The sequence below is a fragment of the Heptranchias perlo genome, chromosome 28 (assembly GCF_035084215.1).
Source record: "Heptranchias perlo isolate sHepPer1 chromosome 28, sHepPer1.hap1, whole genome shotgun sequence".
NCBI classification, from domain to species: Eukaryota; Metazoa; Chordata; class Chondrichthyes; order Hexanchiformes; family Hexanchidae; genus Heptranchias; species Heptranchias perlo.
In genome coordinates, this window is record NC_090352.1 from 41,322,287 (window position 1) to 41,349,273 (window position 26,987).

Here is a 26,987-nt window from a genome sequence, read left to right on the forward strand (position 1 = left end):
TGGGCGGAGGCTCATATGGAGCATAAACACCGGCATAATCCAGTTGGACCGAATGGCCTGTTTCTGCGCTATAGACTCGATATAACTCTATGTAATTGAGAAGAGAAAAATTTGGAGTTAATACAGCAAGGAACAAAGGATTAAGATGTGTACAACTCATGGTATCATAGTTTGGTACAACATAGAAAGAGGCCATTTGGCCCATTGTGCCTGTGCCGGCTCTTTGAAAGAGCGATCCAATTAGTCCCACTCCCCTGCTCTTTCCCCATAGACCTGTAAATTTTTTCCCTTAAAGTATTTACTTATTTCCATTTTGAAAATTACTATTGAATCTGTTTCTCATTTCCAAATGAGAATAAACTATTTCCATTCACATCAATGGAACAGACCTTCATGACGTCACAAGAGTTTAACTCCCCTGTACACTATTTTTAGTACACTGGTTAATGTGTTTGTGTTAAATTCCTGTCTCTGCCATTTATTTCATACAGGTTCAGAATTGCATTAAAATAGTGCAGATAAGAATTTAATGTGAACACGTTAACTAGTGCAGTAAAAATAGTGCACAGAGAAAGTTAAATCCCCTAATGTCTGCTCCAGGCCCTCTATAAACGGCAGATTTATAATGAAAAAATGAAACAAGAGGTAACTGAGAGACAATGATAAGTGTATAGCTATCTTTGTGAATTTGTGGCCTAAATTTTCCGATAATTATTTTAACACTGATGGTAATCCTTGGTTACCACTGGTATTAAAATAATGACAATCGGGAAATCCAGACTTCGAGGTGACATAATCAATTAATTACACTCCAGCTTTAAAGTGAAAAGAGCCAATCACAGATCAAAGTTATATCCAACGATTTTGATGAATTATTTATGCACATGTGTTTACTAAAGAAATACAGACCCTGAGCATAAAGAAGCAGCATGTTTGTTAGAACACTTGGGGAAGGTTCAAACTAGAATGGCAGGGGGATGGGAACCTGAACAGGGAGACAGAGGAGGGAGAAACAAGGATAGAAACAAAAGACAGAAAGGGAAGAAGCAATAGTGGAAGGTAGAGAAAACAAGGGCGAAAAACAAATAGGGCCATAGTGCAAAATAAAACTGAGATGATCAGCAATCTTAAAAACACAAGTCTAAAGGCATTGTGTCTTAATGCGCGGAGCATTTGCAATAAGGTAGATTAATTAACAGCGCAAATAGATATTAACGCTTATGATAAAGTTGCGATTACGGAGACATGGCTGCAGGATGAACAAGGATGGGAACTGAACATCCAGGGGTATTCAATATTTAGGAAGGACAGGCAAAAAGGGAAAGGATGTGGGGTAGCGTTGTTAGTAAAGGAGGAAATCAATGCAATAGTGAGGAAGGATATTGGCTTGGAAAATCACAATGTGGAATCTGTATGGGTGGAGCTAAGAAACACGAAGGGGCAGAAAACGTTGGTGGGGGTTGTCTATAGGCCCCCAAACAGTAGTGGAGATGGAGGAGAGGGCATTAAACAGGAAATTAGAGACACATGCAAGAAGGGTACAACGATAATCTTGGGTGACTTTAATCTACATATAGATTAGTCAAACCAAATTAGCAATAATACTGTGGGGGAGGAATTCCTGGAGTGTGTACGTGATGGTTTTCCAGACCAATACGTTGAGGAACCAACGAGAGAACAGGCGATCCTAGACTGGGTATTGTGCAATGAGAAAGAATTAATTAACAATCTTGTTGTGCGGGGTCCCTTAGGGAAGAGCGACCAGAACATGACAGAACGACATCCCGCCACGGCAGCTGGCAAATTTAAATTCAATTAATTAATTAAATTCAATTAATTAAATAAAATCTGGAATTAAAATACTAGTATCAGTAATGATGGCCATGAAACTACCGGATTGTCGTAAAAACCCATCTGGTTCACTAATGTCCTTACCCGGTCTGGCCTATATGTGACTCCAGACCCACAGCAATGTGGTTGATTCTTAATTGCCCTCCGAAATGGTTCGAGCAAGCCACTCAGTTGTAAAATCTCGCTACGAAAAGTCATAATAAGAATAAAACCGGACGGACCACCCGGCATCAGACCACGAGGCACCGGACACGACAACGGCAAACCAAGCCCAGTCGACCCTGCAAGGTCCTCCTTACTAACATCTGGGGACTTGTGCCAAAATTGGGAGAGCTGTCCCACAGACTAGTCAAGCAACAGCCTGACATAGCCATACTCACAGAATCATACCTTTCAGCCAACGTCCCAGACTCTTCCATCACCATCCCTGGGTATGTCCTGTTCCACCGGCAGGACAGACCCACCAGAGGTGGCGGTACAGTGATATACAGTCAGGAGGGAGTGGCCCTGGGAGTCCTCAACATTGACTCTGGACCCCATGAAATCTCATGGCATCAGGTCAAACATGGGCAAGGAAACCTCCTGCTGATTACCACCGACTGTCCTCCCTCAGCTGATGAATCAGTCCTCCTCCATGTTGAGCACCACTTGGAGGAAGCACTGAGGGTAGCAAGGGCACAAAATGTACTCTGGGTGGGGGACTTCAATGTCCATCACCAAGAGTGGCTCGGTAGCACCACTACTGACCGAGCTGGCCGAGTCCTGAAAGACATAGCTGCCAGACTGGGCCTGCGGCAAGTGGTGAGCAAACCAATACGAGGGAAAAACTTACTTGACCTCGTCCTCGCCAATCTACCTGTCGCAAATGCATCTGTCCATGACAGTATTGGTAGGAGTGACCACCGCACAGTCCTCGTGGAGATGAAGTCCCGTCTTCGCACTGAGGACACCATCCAACGTGTTGTGTGGCACTACCACCGTGCTAAATGGGATAGATTCAGAACAGATCTAGCAGCTCAAAACTGGGCATCCATGAGGCGCTGTGGGCCATCAGCAGCAGCAGAATTGTATTCCAGCACAATCTGTAACCTCATGGCCCGGCATATTCCTCACTCTACCATTACCAACAAGCCAGGGGATCAACCCTGGTTCAATGAGGAGTGCAGAAGAGCATGCCAGGAGCAGCACCAGGCGTACCTAAAAATGAGGTGCCAACCTAGTGAAGCTACAACTCAGGACTACATGCATGCTAAACAGCAGAAGTAACATGCTATGGACAGAGCTAAGCGATTCCACAACCAACGGATCAGATCAAAGCTCTGCAGTCCTGCCACATCCAGTCGTGAATGGTGGTGGACAATTGAACAACTAACGGGAGGAGGAGGCTCTGTAAACATCCCCATCCTCAATGATGGCAGAGCCCAGCACATGAGTGCAAAAGACAAGGCTGAAGCGTTTGCAACCATCTTCAGCCAGAAGTGTCGAGTGGATGATCCATCTCAGCCTCCTCCCGATATCCCCACCATCACAGAAGCCAGTCTTCAGCCAATTCGATTCACTCCACGTGATATCAAGAAACGGCTGAGTGCACTGGATAAAGTAAAGGCTATGGGCCCTGACAACATCCCGGCTGTAGTGCTGAAGTCTTGTGCTCCAGAACTAGCTGCGCCTCTAGCCAAGCTGTTCCAGTACAGCTACAACACTGGCACCTACCCGACAATGTGGAAAATTGCCCAGCTATGTCCTGTCCACAAAAAGCAGGGTTAAGTCATGGCAGGAGATCCCAGAGCCGTGTCATGTTCCTCTTGTGGGATGTGTGAATTCAGGGATCCTTCCTGTGTCCCTGGTTCCTTCACCTGCTGGAAGTGTGTCCAGCTGCAGCTACTGTTTGACCGCTTGACGGCTCTGGAGCTGCGGATGGACTCACTTTGGAGCATCCGCGATGCTGTGGAAGTCGTGGATAGCACGTTCAGTGAGTTGGTCACACCACAGATAAAAATTACTGAGGGAGATCGTGAATGGGTGACCAACAGACAGAAGAAGAGTAGGAAGGCAGTGCAGGGGTCCCCTGCGGTCATCTCCCTCCAAAACAGGTATACCGTTTTGGATACTGTTGGGAGAGATGGCTCACCAGGGGAAGGTGGCAGCGGCCAGGTTCATGGCACCGTGGCTGGCTCTGCTGCACAGGAGGGCAGGAAAAAGAGTGGCAGAGCTATAGTGATAGGGGATTCGATTGTAAGGGGAATAGACAGGCAATTCTGCGGACGCAACCGAGACTCCAGGATGGTATGTTGCCTGCCTGGTGCAAGGGTCAGGGATGTCTTGGAGCGGCTGCAGGACATTCTGGAGGGGGAGAGTGAACAGCCAGTTGTCGTGGTACATATAGGTACCAACGATATAGGTAAAAAACGGGATGAGCTCCTACAAGCTGAATTTAGGGAGTTAAGAGTTAAACTAAAAAGTAGGACCTCAAAGGTAGTAATCTCAGTATTGCTACCAGTGCCACGGGCTAGTCAGAGTAGGAATGACAGGATAGCTAGGATGAATACGTGGCTTGAGAGATGGTGCAAGAGGGAGGGATTCAAATTCCTGGGCCATTGGAACCGGTTCTGGGGGAGGTGGGACCAATACAAATTGGACGGTCTGCATCTGGGCAGGACTGGAACCAATGTCCTAGGGGGAGTGTTTGCTAGTGCTGTTGGGGAGGGTTTAAACTAATGTGGCTGGGGGATGGGAACCGATGCAGGAAGTCAGTGGGAAGTAAAGTGGTGACAGAAACAAAAGGCAGTAAGGGGGAGTGTACAAAACATGACTGGACAGATGGTCTGAGAAAGCAGGGCAAAGACCAAGGGAAGTCTAGATTAAACTGCATTTATTTCAATGCAAGAAGTCTGATGGGCAAGGCAGATGAACTCAGGGCATGGATGGGTACATGGGACTGGGATGTTATAGCTATTACTGAAACATGGCTAAGGGAGGGGCAGGACTGGCAGCTCAATGTTCCAGGGTACAGATGCTATAGGAAAGATAGAGCAGGAGGTAAGAGAGGAGGGGGAGTTGCGTTCTTGATTAGGGAGAACATCACGGCAGTAGTGAGAGGGGATATATCCGAGGGTTCGCCCACTGAGTCTATATGGGTAGAACTGAAAAATAAGAAGGGAGAGATCACTTTGATAGGATTGTATTACAGACCCCCAAATAGTCAACGGGAAATTGAGGAGCAAATATGTAAGGAGATTACAGACAGCTGCAAGAAAAATAGGGTGGTAATAGTAGGGGACTTTAACTTTCCCAACATTGACTGGGACAGCCATAGCATTAGGGGCTTGGATGGAGAGAAATTTGTTGAGTGTATTCAGGAGGAATTTCTCATTCAGTATGTGGATGGCCCGACTAGAGAGGGGGCAAAACTTGACCTCCTCTTGGGAAATAAGGAAGGGCAGGTGACAGAAGTGTTGGTGAGGGATCACTTTGGGACCAGTGATCATAATTCCATTAGTTTTAAGATAGCTATGGAGAATGATAGGTCTGGCCCAAAAGTTAAAATTCTAAATTGGGGAAAGGCCAATTTTGATGGTATTAGACAGGAACTTTCAGAAGTTGATTGGGAGAGTCTGTTGGCAGGCAAAGGGACGTCTGGTAAGTGGGAGGCTTTCAAAAGTATGTTCACCAGGGTTCAGGGTAAGTACATTCCTTATAAAGTGAAGGGCAAGGCTGGTAGAAGTAGGGAACCTTGGATGACTCGGGAGATTGAGGCCCGAGTCAAAAAGAAGAAGGAGGCATATGACATGCATAGGCAGCTGGAATCAAGTGGATCCCTTGAAGAGTATAGTGATTGCCGGAGTAGAGTTAAGAGAGAAATCAGGAGGGCAAAAAGGGGACATGAGATTGCTTTGGCAGATAAGGCAAAGGAGAATGCAAAGAGCTTCTACAAATACATAAAGGGCAAAAGAGTAACTAGGGAGAGAGTAGGGCCTCTTAAGGATCAACAAGGTCATCTATGTGCGGAACCACAAGAGATGGGTGAGATCCTAAATGAATATTTCACATCTGTATTTACGGTTGAGAAAGGCACGGATGTTAGGGAACTTGGGGAAATAAATAGTGATGTCTTGAGGAGTGTACATATTACAGAGAGGGAGGTGCTGGAAGTCTTAACGCGCATCAAGGTAGATAAATCTCCGGGACCTGATGAAATGTATCCCAGGACGTTATGGGAGGTTAGGGAGGAAATTGCGGGTCCCCTTGCAGAGATATTTGAATCATCGACAGCTACAGGTGAGGTGCCTGAAGATTGGAGGGTAGCAAATGTTGTGCCTTTCTTTAAGAAGGGCGGCAGGGAAAAGCCTGGGAACTACAGACCGGTGAGCCTGACATCTGTAGTGGGTAAGTTGTTGGAGGGTATTCTGAGAGACAGGATCTACAGGCATTTGGAGAGGCAGGGACTGATTCGGAACAGTCAGCATGGTTTTGTGAGAGGGAAATCATGTCTCACGAATTTGATTGAGTTTTTTGAAGGGGTAACCAAGAAGATAGATGAGGGCTGTGCAGTAGACGTGGTCTACATGGACTTTAGCAAAGCCTTTGACAAGGTACCGCATGGTAGGTTGTTACATAAGGTTAGATCTCACGGGATCCAAGGTGAGGTAGCCAATTGGATACCAAATTGGATTGACGACAGAAGACAGTGGGTGGTTGTAGAGGGTTGTTTTTCAAACTGGAGGCCTGTGACCAGCGGTGTGCCTCAGGGATCGGTGCTGGGTCCGCTGTTATTTGTTATTTATATTAATGATTTGGATGAGAATTTAGGAGGCATGGTTAGTAAGTTTGCAGATGACACCAAGATTGGTGGCATTGTGGACAGTGAAGAAGGTTATCTAGGATTGCAACGGGATCTTGATAAATTGGGCCAGTGGGCCGATGAATGGCAGATGGAGTTTAATTTAGATAAATGTGAGGTGATGCATTTTGGTAGATCGAATCGGGCCAGGACCTACTCCGTTAATGGTAGGGCGTTGGGGAGAGGTATAGAACAAAGAGATCCAGGTTTCATTGGTCAGAACATTGAATACAGGAGTTGGGATGTCTTGTTGAAGTTGTACAAGACATTAGTAAGGCCACACTTGGAATACTGTGTACAGTTCTGGTCACCCTATTATAGAAAGGATATTATTAAACTAGAAAGAGTGCAGAAAAGATTTACTAGGATGCTACCAGGACTTGATGGTTTGACTTGGAGGGAGAGGTTGGATAGACTGAGACATTTTTCCCCTGGAGAGTCGGAGGTTTCGGGGTGATCTTATAGAAGTCTATAAAATAATGAGGGGCATAGATAAGGTCGATAGTCAAAATCTTTTCCCAAAGGTAGGGGAGTCTATAATGAGGGGGCACAGATTTAAGGTGAGAGGGGAGAGATACAAAAGGGTCCAGAGGGGCAATTTTTTCACTCAAAGGGTGGTGAGTGTCTGGAACGAGCTGCCAGAGGCAGTGGTAGAGGCGGGTACAATTTTGTCTTTTAAAAAGCATTTGGACAATTACATGGGTAAGATGGGTATAGAGGGATATGGGCCAAGTGCAGGCAATTGGGACTAGCTTAGTGGTATAAACTGGGCGACATGGACATGTTGGGCCGAAGGGCCTGTTTCCATGTTGTAAACTTCTATGATTCTATGATTCTATGAAATCCAATCCGGCCAATTACCGCCCCATCAGTCTACTCTCAATCATCAGCAAAGTGATGGAAGGTGTCGTCGACAGTGCTATCAAGCGGCACTTACTCACCAATAACCTGCTCACCGATGCTCAGTTTGGGTTCCGCCAGGACCATTTGGCTCCAGACCTCATTGCAGCCTTGGTCCAAACGTGGACAAAAGAGCTGAATTTCAGAGGTGAGGTGAGAGTGACTGCCCTTGACATCAAGGCAGCATTTGACCGAGTGTGGCACCAAGGAGCCCTAGTAAAACTGAAATCAATGGGAATCAGGGGGAAACTCTCCAGTGGCTGGAGTCATACCTAGCACAAAGGAAGATTGTAGTGGTTGTTGGAGGCCAATCATCTCAGCCCCAGGACATTGCTGCAGGAGTTCGTCAGGGCAGTGTCCTGGACCCAAACATCTTCAGCTGCTTCATCAATGACCTTCCCTCCATCATAAGGTCAGAAATGGGGATGTTTGCTGATGATTGCACAGTGTTCAGTTCCATTCGCAACCCCTCAGAAAATGAAGCAGTATGAGCCCGCATGCAGCAAGACCTGGACAACAACCAGGCTTGGGCTCATAAGTGGCAAGTAACATTCGCGCCAGACAAGTGCCAGGCAATGACCACCTCCAACAAGAGAGAGTCTAACCACCTCCCCTTGACATTCAACGGCATTACTATCGCCGAATCCCTCACCATCAAAGTCCTGGGGGGTCATCATTGACCAGAAACTTAACTGGACCAGCCATAGAAATACTGTGGCTACAAGAGCAAGTGAGAGGCTGGGTATTCTGCGACGAGTGACTCACCTTCTGACTCCCCAAAGCCTTTCCACCATCTACAGGGCACAAGTCAGGAGTGTGATGGAATACTCTCCAGTTGCCTGGATGAGTGCAGCTCCAACAACGCTCAAGAAGCTTGACACCATCCAGGACAAAACAGCCCGCTTGATTGGCACCCCATCCACCACCTAAAACATTCACTCCCTTCACCACCAGCGCGCAGTGGCTGAAGTGTGTACCATCCACAGGATGCACTGCAGCAACTCGCCAAGGCTTCTTCGACAGCACCTCCCAAATCTGCGACCTCTACCACCTAGATGGACAAGAGCAGCATGTGCATGGGAACAACACCACTTGCACGTTCCCCTCCAAGTCACACACCATTCCACACACTTGGAAATATATCGCCGTTCCTTCATCGTCGCTGGGTCAAAATCCTGGAATTCCCTTCCTAACAGCACTGTGGAAGATCCTTCACCACACGGACTGCAGTGGTTCAAGAAGGCGGCTCACCACCACCTTCTCAAGGGCAATTAGGGATGGGCAATAAATGCCGGCCTCGTCAGCGACGCCCACGTCCCATGAATGAATAAAAAAAAACTTGCCAAGGCTTCTTTGGCAGCACCTCCCATACCCACGGTCTCCACCACCTTGAATGACGAGGGCAGCAGGCGCATGGGAACACAATCGCCTCCAAGTTCCCCTCCAAGTCACAAACCATCCTGTCTTGGACATATATCACTGTTCATTCATCGCCGCTGGGTTAAAATCCTGGAACCCCCGACCTAACAGCACTGTGGGAGTACCTTCACCACACGGACTGCAGTGGTTCAAGAAGAAGGCCCATCACCACCTTCTCCAGGACAACTACGGATGGGCAATAAATGCCAGCCTTGCCAGTGACGCCCACACCTTGAGAATGAATATTCCAACAATCTCGACAGCTTAATGATTTACCATCTCTTGAGAAGAAAAACTAATTGGCAACCCTTTAGTATGGATTCCTGTTGAGATAAAAGTCAAAACTGAAAATGATAAAAAATCTGAAATAAAACACAATACCAGAAATTTACAACAGATGCATTAGTGTCTGAAAAGAGAAAAAACAGGTTCATTTTTCAGGTAATGATCTGTTTATCTTTTCTCTTATCAGATAGGCCTGCTGTGTTTTTCCACCATTTTCTGTTTTAGTTTTAAATGACACAGTTGCCTGATGCATTCTTTTGGATAAAAATAAAAGGGATCTTTAATGATTGGTGTCTGTTTCCTAATAAGGGCTGAGAGGCTTTAAAGTGTAATGAATTTTCCAGTTTGATTTTGCTCAGAGCAATCCTCCATGCTGCAAACTGCAGTTCATTAGTTACTTGACAATTGTGAGGCTGCATCTGTTGCATGGAGATTACATTTGACTAACACCACATCCTTTACCATCAACCTGACACGAATGTGGTTTTCAAATCGTCCAGCCTACATGGAAAAAAGAGATGTAAAACTGCTCATCTGCAGTCTTTTAACTCCTCTGCTTGTGACTGCTTAACTTGAACATGTATTCTCAATTGTGATTGCTGCGGGGAATTACTATACTCTGTTACTGTCACAGGCTTTATTCATATTAAAATGAAGAAAATGATTGCACGTCTATTTCTCTTTCTGTTAGGTAGGAACATTTATATTTCTTTGTATTGTTGAAAGGTTTAATTTGGTCTGACATTCGGTAACTTACAGACATGTATGTTAAGGCAGAGTTTACTGTACAATAGTGACATTGATATCAAACTGGACTCACTGATGCGGTTATCAATGTGAATTATTTAGAAATGTTTGTCAAGGTGTAGTTTTGTTTTTAAGCTCGATTTAAAAAAAAAAATTACTTTCTTAGGATTGCTCATTTTAGTATTGGCTGCCAAATGTTTAACATCTGTCTTAAATGACTAATTTTGCAAGGCTCTCTCCCAGTGTGAAGCCTTGCCAATCACAGGTTACTTACGGTTGAGGAATACCATTGGGCTAATGGTAATCTCGGGAGCAGAGGTTAGGCTATAATGTAGCCCTGATTATTAGACCCACGCTCGCTGCTGGCAAGGTTCTACAACAAGAGTGGAGCCTCGCAGAATTACCCTCTAAACCGGTTCACTGTGATAGTCACTAGTTCTAGTAGAAATGTGGAAATATTGGAAATATAGTTAGAAATATGTATAAGAACATAAGAAATAGGAGCAGGAGTTGGCCAATCGGCCCCTCGAGCCTGCTCCGCCATTCAATAAGATCATGGCTGATCTGATCCTAATCTCAAATCTAAATTCATGTCCAATTTCCTGCCCGCTCCCCGTAACCCCTAATTCCCTTTACTTCTAGGAAACTGTCGATTTCTGTTTTAAATTTATTTAATGATGTAGCTTCCACAGCTTCCTGGGGCAGGAAATTCCACAGACCTACTACCCTCTGAGTGAAGAAGTTTCTCCTCATCTCAGTTTTGAAAGAGCAGCCCCTTATTCTAAGATTATGCCCCCTAGTTCTAGTTTCACCCATCCTTGGGAACATCCTTACTGCATCCACCCGATCAAGCCCCTTCACAATCTTATATGTTTCAATAAGATCGCCTCTCATTCTTCTGAACTCCAATGAGTAGAGTCCCAATCTACTCAACCTCTCCTCATATGTCCACCCCCTCATCCCCGGGATTAACCGAGTGAACCTTCTTTGTATTGCCTCGAGTGCAAGTATGTCTTTTCTTAAGTATGGACACCAAAACTGTATGCAGTATTCCAGGTGCGGTCTCACCAATACCTTATATAACTGCAGCAATACCTCCCTGTTTTATATTCTATCCCCCGAGCAATAAAAGCCAACATTCCATTGGCCTTCTTGATCACCTGCTGCACCTGCAGACTAACTTTTTGATCTTCTTGCACTAGGACCCCCAGAAATGTAGCCAGTAGCATTTTGGGCTGAAAAACACCATTGGTCCATCTAGCCTGTAATCTCAAACCTCTCATCAATTTCCTTACTGTGATTCTGGAACTAACAGTCCTGTATCCCATTCCATAATAGGAATTCATCCAGTCCTTTTTTAAAACTGCTTTGCTTTTCTGCTCCACCATTCCTGCTGGCAATTGGTTCCACAATTTTGTCATTCTCTAACTAAAAAATGTTATCTAAGTTTTCTGTTTTCTTTTCACATCCTTAAAATTTAAACTGTGTCCCTCAGTCCTCAAATCCTGTGCCTGACAGAAGAACTTTGCCGGGTTCAAATTCTCCATACCTGTGAAAATCTTAAATCTCTCTATCAAGTCCTCTCTCTTTCTCCAGAGAGTAAAATCCCAGGCTAGATTGGTTTCTCAATAGTCTTTCCTCATAACTCAGCTCTCTAAGTTCACAAATCAGCTTCATATTCCCCCTAGACTCCCAGCAATCTTTCTTGCAACATGGAGACCAAAACTGAACGCAGGACAAGTGTGGCAACATCATCTCCGTAGACACCTACAGCTACACGTCTCAACAATGTACTTTTATTACAAAATGTTAAATTTACTTGCTAAAATTTTTTTTATTGCAGCCCTCCTCAGTGAAAAGAGTTTCTTGCTCGCTATATACTAATGATGGGGGAAGGCTTTTCATGTGCATTGGATGTAGCAAAATTGTACATACGTTTATAAAGAGCAAGTGTGCAATTTTGCTACACCTAGTGCAAGAAGGAAATATTGTCCCTATATTCTGATTTAGGGCATCTAAACCATTAGGTGGGAGAGGGTAAATTCTTCATTGTCCCAATCACAGAAAGGCTCTTACTGCAGCGTTGATTTTTATGAGGGAATGTATTGAGTTCTAATTGAAGGTGTAACACTTTTGAGTCTACCAGTAATTTTTAATCACAATGTTAAAATTTATTTTCCATTACCTGTGGTCATGTTGACCTCACTGCAACAGCTGTAACACATAGTAATATAAGATTCAGAGTCTGAGGTAGCCTGTCCATTTGGACTGAAATTTATAATGTTCTCAGGAAACCAGAACCTTCCTTTTAGTCTGCATGAAAGCACATGTATTTCTTGTGGCTTATGCAGTTTTACAACTGAAGTTATAGGGAGAATATTGAGCGTTACATATATTTGTGACTAATGTGTAACCAAACATCAATTGGTGGAACAGAATTATTCAAATGGAAACACCAGACTGTAAACTAGTGCAAAGCAGCTGTTCACAGTGAATAACTCCTTTAGGTACTCTAAGGTAATTATCATAGAATCATAGAATCATAGAAGTTTACAACATGGAAACAGGCCCTTCGGCCCAACATGTCCATGTCGCCCAGTTTATACCACTAAGCTAGTCCCAATTGCCTGCACTTGGCCCATATCCCTCTATACCCATCTTACCCATGTAATTGTCCAAATGCTTTTTAAAAGACAAAATTGTACCCGCCTCTACTACTGCCTCTGGCAGCTCGTTCCAGACACTCACCACCCTTTGAGTGAAAAAATTGCCCCTCTGGACCCTTTTGTATCTCTCCCCTCTCACCTTAAATCTATGCCCCCTCGATATAGACTCCTCTACCTTTGGGAAAAGATTTTGACTATCGACCTTATCTATGCCCCTCATTATTTTATAGACTTCTATAAGATCACCCCTTAATCTCCTACTCTCCAGGGAAAAAAGTCCCAGTCTATCTAACCTCTCCCTATAAGTCAAACCATCAAGTCCCGGTAGCATCCTAGTAAATCTTTTCTGCACTCTTTTTAGTTTAATAATATCCTTTCTATAATAGGGTGACCAGAACTGTACACAGTATTCCAAGTGTGGCCTTACTAATGTCCTGTACAACTTCAACAAGACATCCCAACTCCTGTATTCAATGTTCTGACCAATGAAACCAAGCATGCCGAATTCCTTCTTCACCACCCTATCCACCTGTGACTCCACTTTCAAGGAGCTATGAACCTGTACTCCTCGATCTCTTTGTTCTATAACTCTCCCCAACGCCCTACCGTTAATGGAGTAGGTCCTGGCCCGATTCGATCTACCAAAATGCATCACCTCACATTTATCTAAATTAAACTCCATCTGCCATTCATCGGCCCACTGGCCCAATTTATCAAGATCCCGTTGCAATCCCAGATAACCTTTTTCACTGACCACAATGCCACCAATCTTGGTGTCATCTGCAAACTTACTAACCATGCCTCCTAAATTCTCATCCAAATCATTAATATAAATAACAAATAACAGCGGACCCAGCACCGATCCCTGAGGCACACCGCTGGTCACAGGCCTCCAGTTTGAAAAACAACCCTCTACAACCACCCACTGTCTTCTGTCGTCAATCCAATTTTGTATCCAATTGGCTACCTCACCTTGGATCCCATGAGATTTAACCTTATGTAACAACCTACCATGCGGTACCTTGTCAAAGGCTTTGCTAAAGTCCATGTAGACCACGTCTACTGCACAGCCCTCATCTATCTTCTTGGTTACCCCTTCAAAAAACTCAATCAAATTCGTGAGACATGATTTTCCTCTCACAAAACCATGCTGACTGTTCCTAATCAGTCCCTGCCTCTCCAAATGCCTGTAGATCCTGTCTCTCAGAATACCCTCTAACAACTTACCCACTACAGATGTCAGGCTCACCGGTCTGTAGTTCCCAGGCTTTTCCCTGCTGCCCTTCTTAAACAAAGGCACAACATTTGCTACCCTCCAATCTTCAGGCACCTCACCTGTAGCTGTCATTATCATGAATAATATTGTAGGCTTTGTTCATCTTTTTTAATCGTATGTACATTACAGATGGTATGTGTTCCTTTTGTGTGATTTCCTTGCTTTGCAGCAGATGAAAGAAGCTGTGTTCAGCGTACTGCAGATTTGCTGGTTAGTTTGTGAAGGCATCCTGGACTGATATAGGATAAAGTGGTTTTGATTTCACAGTGGAATTGAAAGCAGTAAGAGAAATTTGCAATGGTTAAAGGATCTCAGGCTGTTATTTATAATCTTTTCTTTTTGTGGTTTTCTTCACATACAATAGTCTGAGATGGTGTTCAATTCTGGGCACCACACATGAGGAAGGATGTCAAGGCCTAGGAGAGGGTGCAGAAGAGATTTACTAAAATGGTACCAGGGATGAGGGACTTCAGTTATGTGGAGATACTGGAGAAGCTGGGGTGGTTCTCCTTGGAACAGAGAAGGTTAAGGGGAGATTTGATAGAGGTGTTCAAAATCGTGAACGGTTTTGACAGAGTAAATAAGGAGAAACTGATTCCAACGGCAGAAGGGTCAGTAACCAGAGGACACAGATTTAAGGTGATCGGCAAAAGAGCCAGAGGCGCCATGAGGAAACAACTTTTCATGCGGCAAGTTGTTATGATCTGGAATGCACTGCCTGAAAGGGCGGTGAAAGCAGATTCAATAGTAATTTTCAAAAGGGAATTAGATAAATACTTGAAGGGAAAAAATTACAGGGCTATGGGAAAAAGAGCAGGAGAATGGGACTATTTGGATAGCTCTTTCAAGGAACTGGCGCAGGCACGATGGGCCAAATGGCCTCCTCCTGTGCTGTACCTACCATGAAACTATGATAAATGAAAGCATTGAAAAGTTACTGTTGGGCCTGCTGAAAGGGGCAGGGCTTTCTCTTATGATTTTAAAAAGTCAGATCTGGGATTGAAACCAAATACCTAAGGGCGAGAAATTGGGCCATGTAGCACCCATTGTTTCGGCGCTATGCGGCCTCCCAAAGTGCCAAGGTGGCGTCTTGGCTGCGCACGCACATTTCCAGCATGATGTGCACCGGACGCCATCTTGGTATACGTATTCGCGCATGCGCAAATACCGAACGCCAGCTGCATGTAAAGTAAGGAGAAAATGGATACAATCAGTGTGCAATGCTGAATTAAAGTGATAGACACCATTTTGGGACTTATCACTCAACTCAATGCACTGTCTTAACCACGACCATCTGAGCATGTCTTAGAGTACTGGAGGACCCCCACCAGCGCTATTTAAAGGGACCATGCAGGATTTACAGGTTAGTGGCTGGATTATTGCTTCTGGCTGCTGATGCACTTGTAACTGTTTTTGGAGGTCTGCTAGACCTCAATACTAGGACGCAAGGACATAGCCTAACATTTAGAGCTAGGACGTGCAGGAGTGAAGTTAGGAAACGCAAAGGGTGGGAGAAGTTTGGAACGCTGTTCTGCAAACGGCAGCTGATGTTAGCTCACTTGTGAATTCTAAATCCGAGATTGATAGATTTCTGTAACCAAGGGTATTAAGGGATATGGGGCCTAAGACGGGTATATGGAGTTAGGTCACAGATCAACCATGATCTCATTGAATGGCGGAACAGGCTCGAGGGGCTAAATATCACCGCCACTTGCTGCCTCCTGTTATGCGCCACCTTCTCCTGCAAGAAAGCAGGACGTGTGTCTGAGTGATGTGCTTGTCATGGTTGAATAACTGCCAGTGTGTGGCCTGTGAGTTGTGGTTGGGCGGTTTGCAACAGTGGCAATGTGTAAGGGTGAGATGAAGCATCTGATTGGAAGAGTTGAGTACTGATGGAAAGAGTTTGTTGGTATGTGGGTGATGGGGGCTATAGTGCATAGAGCAGTGGATGCAGCTAGTGGTGCAGTTGGTAGGAGATGCCACTTGATGTTGACCTCACTCACCTTGACCACTCGTGTCAAAGCATTGAACTTTTTCCTGCACTACATCCATGTTCGTGGTGCTGTGCCATTGACTTAGCTCCCTGCTGCCTCCCACTGCCTTTTGGGTATATGCCTGGAGGGCCTCTTGTGCCCCCCCCCCCCCCACTCCCCTGCGGATATAGGATGTCTTTCCTTCTGTCCACCTCTTGCACCAAGGTCTCTCATGCATCAGCAGAGAACCTTGGTGCACGCACTCTCGCAAGCATGGTACCAATTCAGATCGGCAGATTGGTGAGGTCTGGCATGCAGGTTGGAGGATGTGGGATTTAGTAGTGCGCAAGCTTTATTCAATGTTTTAACATAACTCATCAGTTTGTAAACATAAGGACAAGACTTACATCTGTGTTTTATGTGTGCAATGTTTGATCTCCATTCAGACTCCGTGCAGACAGCAGATTGTTATTTTTAGCAAATAAGAGGTACCGACTACCTTTAAGAGACATCCTCCCTTTAAGAGATTGGGGGCTCCCCCTGCAGGTGGAAAGTGCGCATTTACTTCAATCGACTTGGAAGGCCGAGATTTCAATGCTGCTTGAAGGCGAGTACTGAGGCCGGACAAAGTTCTCGTCCTGCCTGGGCAGGGGCTGTTGGGCACGGGTTAATAACGGATTGCGCTATCCGCGCCCAATAATGGGCCTCATCCAATTTTTTTTTTTCTCCCCTAAGTGTGCTAAAGGGACTCCAACTCAATCATTTTCCTGCACTCAGATTCTGAGAACATAATTTAATGTTTTCTTTTGAAGATTGTATAACATTGCACTGCTAACTGGAGCTTCAGAGGATAAACACTTCCATTTATTATCACCAAATATGGCAATTACTGAGAGAAGTGAGCTGCATTGGGACAGAATCTGAAGCAGAAATAGTGGGTTTCAGTCTTAGTTTTATAAACCTCATTAACCTCAAATGCTGATACAGATAGATTGAAGCTATACTGCAAACAAGCCACTTCCCCACACATCAGAGATGAGCCTGCTTAGTTCTTAGTTTTCTACAGGAGAGACTGTACATGGATGCAGCTTAAAACTATTATATGGCTGAGATTTTAGTTTTGCAATGTTTGCTGACACTGAGAACCATGCTAAGATCAAGCGCCACACTGCATCAAATCTACTTTATTCAGTGATGCTGAGTCTATTTTAGTGACCCTGGATGAATATTCAACTCTTTATTTAAATATAATTCTGTGCTGCTACTATTTTTATTTTCTGGGAATAACACCCACCTACAAGCCAATCCCCAAAATATGCAGCTCCTGGAATATAAAATATGACTGAAAATGGCAGAGCTTGAGCACAGAGGTTGGTAAGGACAGAGAGTGAACTGCTAACCGCGTGAGGATATTCAACTGGGAATTTGATGAGTGTGGGAATTAGGTGCGGAGGGTGAAGGAGGTGCTAAGTGATTTAAACCAAAGAACTATCGACTAAGACTGAGCGGGGCATTAAATGAGGAATCAAAACAAGGCAAGGAGGAGCGCCGACTGTAAGTCAGTAAGTATTTAGTTCATTGGTAAGTGTTTTTTAGTGGTTGGTGTTTTTAGTGTTAGATAAACAGTAAATTGCCTTAAAGCTAAACAAACCGCTTAAATAACTGTTAGCTAACATGGCAGGACAGCTGGGGCCCATTGCATGCACATCCTGTGCCATGTGGGAACTCCATGTACAGGAAGTGCCGCCAATTGCTCGAGTTCGAGCTCAGAGTTTCTGAGATTGGGGAGCGGCTGGCGCCACTACAGTGCATATGGGAAGCTGAGAGTTTCGTGGATAGTACGTTTGAGAAAGTGGTCACCCGGCAGCTACCAAGAGTTCAGGTGGAGAGAGAGTGGGTGACCACCAGACAGACTAGGGGGAACAGGCAGGCAGTGCAGAGGTCCCTTGTGAGTGTGGTACTCAAAAACCGGTATTCACTGTTGAATACCACTGAGAGTGTTGACACCTCTGGGGAGTGCAGTCAGTAGCAAATCCAAGGCTCCATGGGAGAGTCGGCTGCACAGGAGGCAAAAGAAATGCTGTTATTATAGGGGATTTGATAATTCGATAAGTCAGGGAGATAGGCATTTCTGCAACCACCGACTTGAGTCCCACATGGTGTGTTGCCTCCCTGGTATCAGGGTAAAGGACATCACTGAGAGGGTGCAGAACATTTTGAGGGGGGAAGGGGAACAGCCAGAAGCCTTTGTCCATGTGGGAACTAATGATAGGAAGCAAAAGGGTCGAGGTCCTGCAGTTAGAGTTTCAGGAGCTAGGGAGGAAGTTAAAAAGCAGTACCTCAAAGGTAGTAATTTCTGGATTACTCCCAGTGCCAGGCACTAGTGAGTATAGGAATAGTAGGATAAGACAGATTAATGCATGGCAGGAACAATGGCCCAGGAGGGAGGGCTTCAGACCACTTCTGGGGCAGGGTAGATCTGTTCAAGATGGACGGGTTGTACCTCAACAGGGCTGGGACCAAAGTCCTTGCGGGGAAGTTAACTAATACTGTGGGGGAGGGTTTAATCTAATTTGGTGGGAGGATGGGCACCAGGATGAAACATTAGAGAGGAGAAACAAGGTGCACAGAGGACTGGGAGGGACAAGTAGGACTAGAGTAAAGAATAATTCTGAAATAGGAGGGATCAGACGAGACAAATGCGAGGCAGTCTAAAATGAGATCGGAGTGCACGTGCGTAAATGCACGTAGCGTGGTAAATAAGGTTGGTGAGCTGCAGGCTCAAGTCGCCACATGGGACTATGGTATAATGGCAATAACAGAGACCTGGCTTAAAGAAGGGAAGGATTGGGTACTTAATATTCCGGGCTCCAAGGTATTCAAGAAAGATAGGGAAGGAACGAAATGAGGTGGGGTGGCAGTATTGATCAAAGAAACTATTATAGCACTGGCAAGAGATGATGTAGTTGACGGGTCAAAGATAGAATCTATTTGGTTAGAATTAAGGAACAATAGAGGAGCAATTACGCTACTGGGTGTATAGTATAAGCCACCAAATAGTGGGAAGGAAATAGAGGAGCAATTTTGCAGGCGAATTACAGAAAGATGCAAGAACAATAGAGTAGTGACAATGGGGGACTTCAATTATCCCAATATAGACTGGGACAGAAACAGTGTAAAGGGCAAAGAGGGGGAGGAATTCCTAAAATGTGTTCAAGAGAACTTTCTGGAACAGTGTGTTTCCAGCCTAATGGGGAAGGAAGCAATGCTGGAGCTAATTCTGGAGAATGAAGTGGGGCAGGTGGAGCATGTTTCAGTGGGGAGCATTTGGGGAACAGTGATCATTATATCATTAGGTTTAGAATAGTTATGGAAAAGGACAAGGAACAATCAAATGTGAAAATGCTTAACTAGATGAGGGCAAATTTCAGTGAGATTAAAAAGCAATCTTGCCCAGGTGGATTGGAATCAAAAATTGGTAGGCAAAACAGTAATTGAACAATGGGAGGCCTCAAGGAGGAGTTAGTTCGGGTACAGAGTAGACACATTCCCACGAGGGGGAAAGGAAGAGCATCCAAAGCTAGAGCTCCCTGGACAACTAAAGATATAGAGATTAAAATGAAACCGAAAAAGGAGCCTTATGATGAGTGTAAGGTTCATAATACAGTAGAGAACCAGGCTGAATGTAGAACGTACAGAGGACATCTGAAAAAGGGAATAAGAGGGGCAAAGAGAGAGTATGAGAATAGATTAGCGGTTAACATAAAAGAGAACCCAACAGTCTTTTATAAACATATAAAAAGGGTAGTCAAAGGAATGGGGGGACCGATTAGGGACCAAAAAGGGGATCTTCCTGTGGAGGCAGAGGGCATGGTTGAGGCACTAAATGAATACTTCGCATCTGTCTTCACTAGAGAAGAGGATGCTGCCATTGTAGCAGTAAAGGAGGAGGTAGTAGTGATATTGAATAGGATAAAAATAGGTAAAGAAGAGGTACTTTAAAGATTGTCAGTACTCAAAGTAGAAAAGTCACCCAGTCCAGATGGGATGCATCCTAGGTTACTGAGGGAAGTGAGGGTGGAAATTGCAGAGGCTCTGACCACAATCTTCCAAATCCTCTTTAGATATGGGGATGGTGCCGGAGGACTGGAGGATTGCAAATGTTACACCCCTGTTCAAAAAGGGGAGAAGGATAAACCCGGCCATTACAGGCCAGTCAGCCTAACGTTTGTGGTGGAGTAATTTTTAGAGACAACAATCCGGGACAAAATTAATTGGCACTTGAAAAAGTATGGGATAATAAATGAAAGACAGCACGGATTTGTTAAAGGATAATTGTGTTTGACTAACTTGATTGAGTTCTTCATTGAAGTAACAGAAAGGGTTGAAGTTGTGTATGTAGACTTTCAAAAGACATTTAATAAAGTACCACATAATAGACTTGTTAGTAAAATTAAAGCCCATGGGATTAAAGGGACAGTGGCAGCGTGGATACAAAATTGACGAGGGGATAGAAAACAGAGTGTAGTGGTGAATGGTTGTTTTTCAGACTGGAGGGAAGTATATAGTGTTGTTCCCCAGGGGTCAGTATTAAGACCACTGCTCTTTTTGATATATATTAATGACCTGGACTTGGGTATAGAGGGTATAATTTCAAAGCTTGCAGATGATACGAAACTCGGAAATGTAGTAAACAATGTGGAGGATAGTAACAGACTTCAGGAGGACATAGACAGACTGATGAAATGGGTAGATTCATGGCAGATGCAATTTAACGCAGAGAAGTATGAAGTGACGCATTTTGGTAGGAAGAATGAGGAGAGGCAATATAAACTAAATGGTACAATTTTAAAGGGGGTGCACATACACAAATCTTAGAAGGTGGCAGGACAAGTTGAGAAGGCTGTTAAAAAAGCATATTGGATCGTGGGCTTTATTAATAAAGGCATAGAGTACAAAAGCAAGAAAGTTATGATAAACCTTTATAAAACACTGGTTATGCCACAGCTGGAGTATTGTGTTCAATTCTGGGCACCACATATTAGGAAGGATGTCAAGGCCTTGGAGAGGGTGCAGAAAAGGATTACTGGAATGGTGCCAGGGATGAGGGACTTCAGTTATGTAGAGAGACTGGAGAAGCTGGGGTTGTTCTCCTTAGAACAGAGAAGGTTAAGGGGAAACATAGAAACATAGAAAATAGGAGCAAGAGTAGGTCATTCGGCCCTTCAGGCCTGCTCCGCCATTCAAAATGATCATGGCTGATCGTCTAACTCAGTACCCTGTTCCCGCTTTTTCCCCATATCCCTTGATCCCTTTAGCATTAAGAAATAGATCTATCTCCTTCTTGAATACATCTAATGACTTGGCCTCCACTGCCTTCTGTGGTAGAGAATTCCACAGGTTTACCACCCTCTGAGTGAAGACATTTCTCCTCATCTCTGTTCTAAATGGCATACCCCATATCCTGAGACTGTGACCCCTGGTTCTGGACTCCCCAGTCATCGGGAACATCCTCCCTGCATCTAGTCTGTCTAGTCCTGTTAGAATTTTATATGTTTCGATGAGATCATCTCTCATTCTTCTAAACTCTAGTGAATATAGGCCTAGTCGACCCAATCTCTCCTCATACGTCAGTCCTGCCATCCCAGCAATCAGTCTGGTAAACCTTCGTTGCACTCCCTCCATGGCAAGGACATCCTTCCTCAGATAAGGAGACCAAAACTGCACACAGTACTCCAAATGTGGTCTCACCAAGGCCCTGTACAACTGCAGTAAGACATCCCTGCTCCTGTACTCAAATCCTGTTGCAGTGAAGGCAAACATACCATTCGCCTTCCTAACCGCTTGCTGCACCTGAATGCTCGCTTTCAGCGACTGGTGTACAAGGACACCCAGGTCTTGTTGCACCTCCCCTTTTCCCAATCTGTCACCATTCAGATAATAATCTGCCTTTCTGTTTTTACAACCAAAGTGGATAACCTCAAATTTGTCCATGTTTTACTGCATCTGCCATGTTCTTGCCCACTCACCCAACTTGTCCAAATCACATTGGAGCCTCTTTGCATCCTCCTCACAGCTCACATTCCACCCCAGCTTTGTGTCGTCTGCAAACTCGGAAATGTTACATTTAGTTCCCTCATCCAAATCATTGATATACGTTGTGAATAGCTGGGGCCCAAGCACTGATCCCTGCGGTACCCCACTAGTCACTGCCTGCCACCCAGAAAAAGACCCGTTTATTCCTACACTCTGTTTCCTGTCTGTCAGCCAATTCTCAATCCATGTCAGTATATTCCCCCCAATCCCATGTGCTTTAATTTTGCACACTAACCTCTTGTGTGGGACCTTATCAAAAGCCTTCTGAAAATCCAAGTATACCACATCCACTGGTTCTCCCCTATCTATTCTACTAGTTACATCCTCAAAAAACTCCAGTAGATTTGTAAAGCATGATTTCCCTTTCATAAACCAATGCTGACTTTGTCCAATCCCATTAATGCCTTCCAAGTGTTCAGTTATCACATCTTTTAGAATGGACTCGAGCATTTTCCTCACTACTGATGTTAGGCTAACTGGTCTGTAAATCCCTGTTTTTTCTCCCTCCTTTTTTAAATAGTGGGGTTACATTTGCCACCCTCCAATCTGTAGGAACTGTTCCAGAGTCTATAGAATTTTGGAAGATGGGAGTTTTGATAGAGGTGATCAAGAAGGCCAACGGAATGTTGGCTTTTATTGCTCGGGGGATAGAATATAAAAACAGGGAGGTATTGCTGTAGTTATATAAGGTATTGGTGAGACCGCACCTGGAATACTGCATACAGTTTTGGTGTCCATACTTAAGAAAAGACATACTTGCACTCGAGGCAATACAAAGAAGGTTCACTCGGTTAATCCCGGGGATGAGGGGGCGGACATATGAGGAGAGGTTGAGTAGATTGGGACTCTACTCATTGGAGTTCAGAAGAATGAGAGGCGATTTTATTGAAACATATAAGATTGTGAAGGGGCTTGATCGGGTGGATGCGGTAAGGATGTTCCCAAGGATGGGTGAAACTAGAACTAGGGGGCATAATCTTAGAATAAGGGGCTGCTCTTTCAAAACTGAGATGAGGAGAAACTTCTTCACACAGAGGGTAGTAGGTCTGTGGAATTTGCTGCCCCAGGAAGCTGTGGAAGCTACATCATTAAATAAATTTAAAACAGAAATCGACAGTTTCCTAGAAGTAAAGGGAATTAGGGGTTACGGGGAGTGGGCAGGAAATTGGACATGAATTTAGATTTGAGGTTAGGATCAGATCAGCCATGATCTTATTGAATGGCGGAGCAGGCTCGAGGGGCCGATTGGCCTACTCCTGCTCCTATTTCTTATGTTCTTATGTTCTTAGGTGTTCAAAGTCATGAAGTGTTTTGACAAGGTAAGTAAGGAGCAACGGTTTCCAGTGGCAGAAGAGTTGGTAACCAAAGGACACAGATTTAAGTTGATCGGCAAAAGAGCCAGGGGCGACATGAGGAAACATTTTTTCATGCAGCGAGTTGTAATGATATGGAATGCACTGCCTAACAGGGTGGTGGAAGCAGATTCAATAGTAACTTTCAAATGGCAATTGGATAAATACTTGAAGGGAAACAATTTACAGGTCTATGAGGAAAGAGCAAGGGAATGGGACTAATTGGATAGTTCTTTCAAAGAGCTAGGCACAATGGGCCGAATGGCCTCCTCCTGTGCTGTACCTACTATGACAGTATAATACTATGAAAGGCCATCTGAAACAGTAGCATCACCATAAGAGTGATAAGGGATTGCAGATTCATTTACTTCAAAAAAATATTGAAAAAGTCTGTGGCAGAATAATGTTAAGGGCAAAGTTTCATCACTCGCAGCTGCTGAATTGATCCTAATTTGCTTGTTTCCATCTCTCCTAATGGAGCGAAAATCCTATGCTGTTGATAAACTAGGCCTGAAACTATGTAACTTTGTTCATGTGCCACTGAGTAATACCAGCACAAGTTTCCAGTCTATTTTACACATTCTTTTGGGTATAGCGGTGCTGATTACTCCCAGAAGTGGCCTGAGTACCTTGTGTTCAGGAATGTGCCTCTACTGTCCTGTATCTAATTATACGATGGTATAACAATGGGATCCCCTTGTGTTTTGAACTGGATATCGTGTTTTTCATAAGTGGGGAGGACAGTTAAGAGTCAGCTGCATTGGTGTGGGTCTGGAGTCACATATAGGCCAGACGGGATAAGGATGTCAGGTTTCCTTCCTTCCCCAACAGGGCAGGACCAATATCCTTGCGGGGAGGTTTGCTGGTGTTGTTGGGGAGGGTTTAAACTAACTTGGCAGGGGGATGGGAACCTGATAGGAGATTCAGAAGGGAGAGTAACAAAGCTGGAAATGGAAGGCAGAAAAGTAGTAAATGAAATTGGAAGGCAGCGGAAACAAAGGCTAGCAGCAAATAAAGTCAAAATAGGAAAAAATGTTAAAAAGTCAAAATTAAAGGCACTTTATCTGAATGCACGCAGCATTCGCAACAAGGTAGATGAATTGACAGCACAAATAGAAGTAAATGGGTATGACCTAATTGCCATTACAGAGACGTGGCTGCAGGGTGACCAAGTCTGGGAACTGAATATTCAAGGATATTCGACATTTAGGAAGGACAGGCAAAAAGGAAAAGGAAGTGGGGAAACGTTATTAATAAAGGAAGAGATCATTACAATAGTGAGAAAGAATCTTGGCTCTGAAGATCAAGATCAATCGGTTTGAGTGGAACTAAGAAACAGCAAGGGGCAGAAAACTTTGGTGGGAGTTGTTTATAGGCCACCAAACAGTAGTGGTAATGTAATGTAGGGCACGGTATAAAGCAGGAAGGTGCATGTAACAAGGATAATACAGTAATCATGGGGGACTTGAATCTATGTACAGATTGGGCAAACCAAATTAGCACTAATACTGTGGAGGACGAATTTCTGGAATGTATATGAGATGGTTTTCTAGATCAGGATGTTGATCCCCAACTCGGGAACAGGCTATTTTAGATCTAGTATAATCTTGTTGTAAAGGAGCCCTTAGGGAAGAGTGACCATAATAAGATAGGATTCTTCATTAAGTTTGAAAGTGATGTCGTTCAATCCAAAACTAGGGTCGTAAATCTAAACAAAGGAAACTACTAGGGTATGAGGCGCAAATTGATTGTGGTTGATTGGGGAACTACATTAAAAGGTATGATGGTAGACAGGCAATGGTTAGCATTTAAAGAATTAACACATAATTTGCAACAAATATATATTCCTTTAAGGCACAAAAACCCAACAGGAAAAGTGGTCCAACCGTGAGAAATTAAAGATAGTATTAAATCAAAGAAAGAGGCATAAGAAGTTGCCAGAAAAACCAGTAAGACTGAGGATTGGGAGCATTTTAGAATTCAACAAAGAAGGACCAAGAAATTGATAAAGAGGGAAAATAGAATATGAGAGTAAACTAGTGAGAAACATAAAAACGGACTGTAAAAGCTTCTATAAGTATGTGAAAAGGAAAAGACTGGCGAAGGCAAATGTGGGTCCCTTCAGACAGAAACGGGAGAATTTATAGTGGGGAATAAGGCAATGGCAGAGAAATTAAACAAATACTTTGTGTCTGTCTTCACGGAAGAAGACACAAAAATCCTCCCAGAAGTACTAAAGAACCAAGGGTCTGGCGAGAATGAGGAACTGAAAGAAATTAGTAATAGTAAAAAAATAGTACGATGGGACTGAAAGTCGATAAATCCCAAGGACCTTATGATCTACATCCCAGGGTTTTGAAAGAGGTGTCTATAGAGATAGTGGATGCATTGGTTGTCATCTTCCAAAATTCTATAGATTCTGGAATGGTTCCTGCAGATTGGAGGGTAGCAAATGTAACCCCACTATTTAAGAAAGGAGGGAGAGAGAAAACAGGGAACTACAGACCTGTTAGCCTGACATCAGTAGGAGGGAAAATGCTAGAATCTATGAGAAAGGATGTGATAACAGGACCCTTAGAAAATAATAATATGATTTGGCAGAGTCAACATGGATTTATGAAAGGGAAATCATGTTTGATAAACCTATTGGAGTTCTTTGAGGTTGTAAATAGTAGAATAGATAAGGGAAAACCAGTGGATATGGTGTATTTGGATTTTCAGAAGGCTTTCGATAAGGTCCCACACAGGAGGTTGGTGAACAAAGTTAGAGCACATGGAATTGGGGGTAATATACTGGCATGGATTGAGAATTGGTTAACAGATAGAAAACAGAGAGTAGGAATAAACTTATCTTTTTCAGGTTGGCAGACTGTGACTAGTGGAGTGTCGCAGGGCTCGGTGCTTGGGCCCCAGCTATTCACAATCTATATCGATCATTTGGATGAGGGGACCAAATGTAATATTTCCAAGTTTGCTGATGTCACACAACTAGGTGGGAATGTGAGTTGTGAGGAGGATGCAAAGAGGCTTCAAGGGGATGTAGACAGGCTAAGTGAGTGGACAAGAACATGGCGGATGGAATATAATCCAGACCTCATTATTGCCTTGGTCCAAACATGGACAAAAGAGCTGAATTCCAGAGGTGAGGTGAGAGTGACTGCCCTTGACATCAAGGCAGCATTTGACCGAGTGCGGCACCAAGGAGCCCTAGTAAAATTGAAGTCAATGGGAATCAGGGGGAAAACTCTCCAGTGGCTGGAGTCATACCTAGCACAAAGGAAGATGGTAGTGGTTGTTGGAGGCCAATCATCTCAGCCCCAGGGCATTGCTGCAGGAGTTCCTCAGGGCAGTGTCCTAGGCTCAACCATCTTCAGCTGCTTCATCAATGACCTTCTCTCCATCATAAAGTCAGAAGTGGGGATGTTTGCTGATGCATGCATGGTGTTCAGCTCCATTCTCAAACCCTCAAATAATGAAGAGGTCCATGCCCGCATGCAGCAAGACCGGGACAACATCCAGGCTTGGGCTAATAAGTAGCAAGTAACATTCGCTCCAGACAAGTGCCAGGCAATGACCATCTCC

General features: G+C 44.2%; 1 protein-coding gene across 1 annotated transcript in view; it reads left to right on the forward strand.

Annotated features, from left to right (window-relative positions):
- The first annotated feature begins 9,847 nt into the window (after positions 1-9,847).
- The window catches only part of LOC137299218 (integrin alpha-E-like), a 223,693-nt gene continuing 206,553 nt past the window's right edge, over positions 9,848-26,987 (forward strand). The window contains exon 1 of the mRNA XM_067967881.1: positions 9,848-9,986. Coding sequence (XP_067823982.1) covers positions 9,947-9,986 — 40 coding nt within the window. The 5' untranslated portion in view covers positions 9,848-9,946. The remainder of the gene's footprint in view (positions 9,987-26,987) is intronic.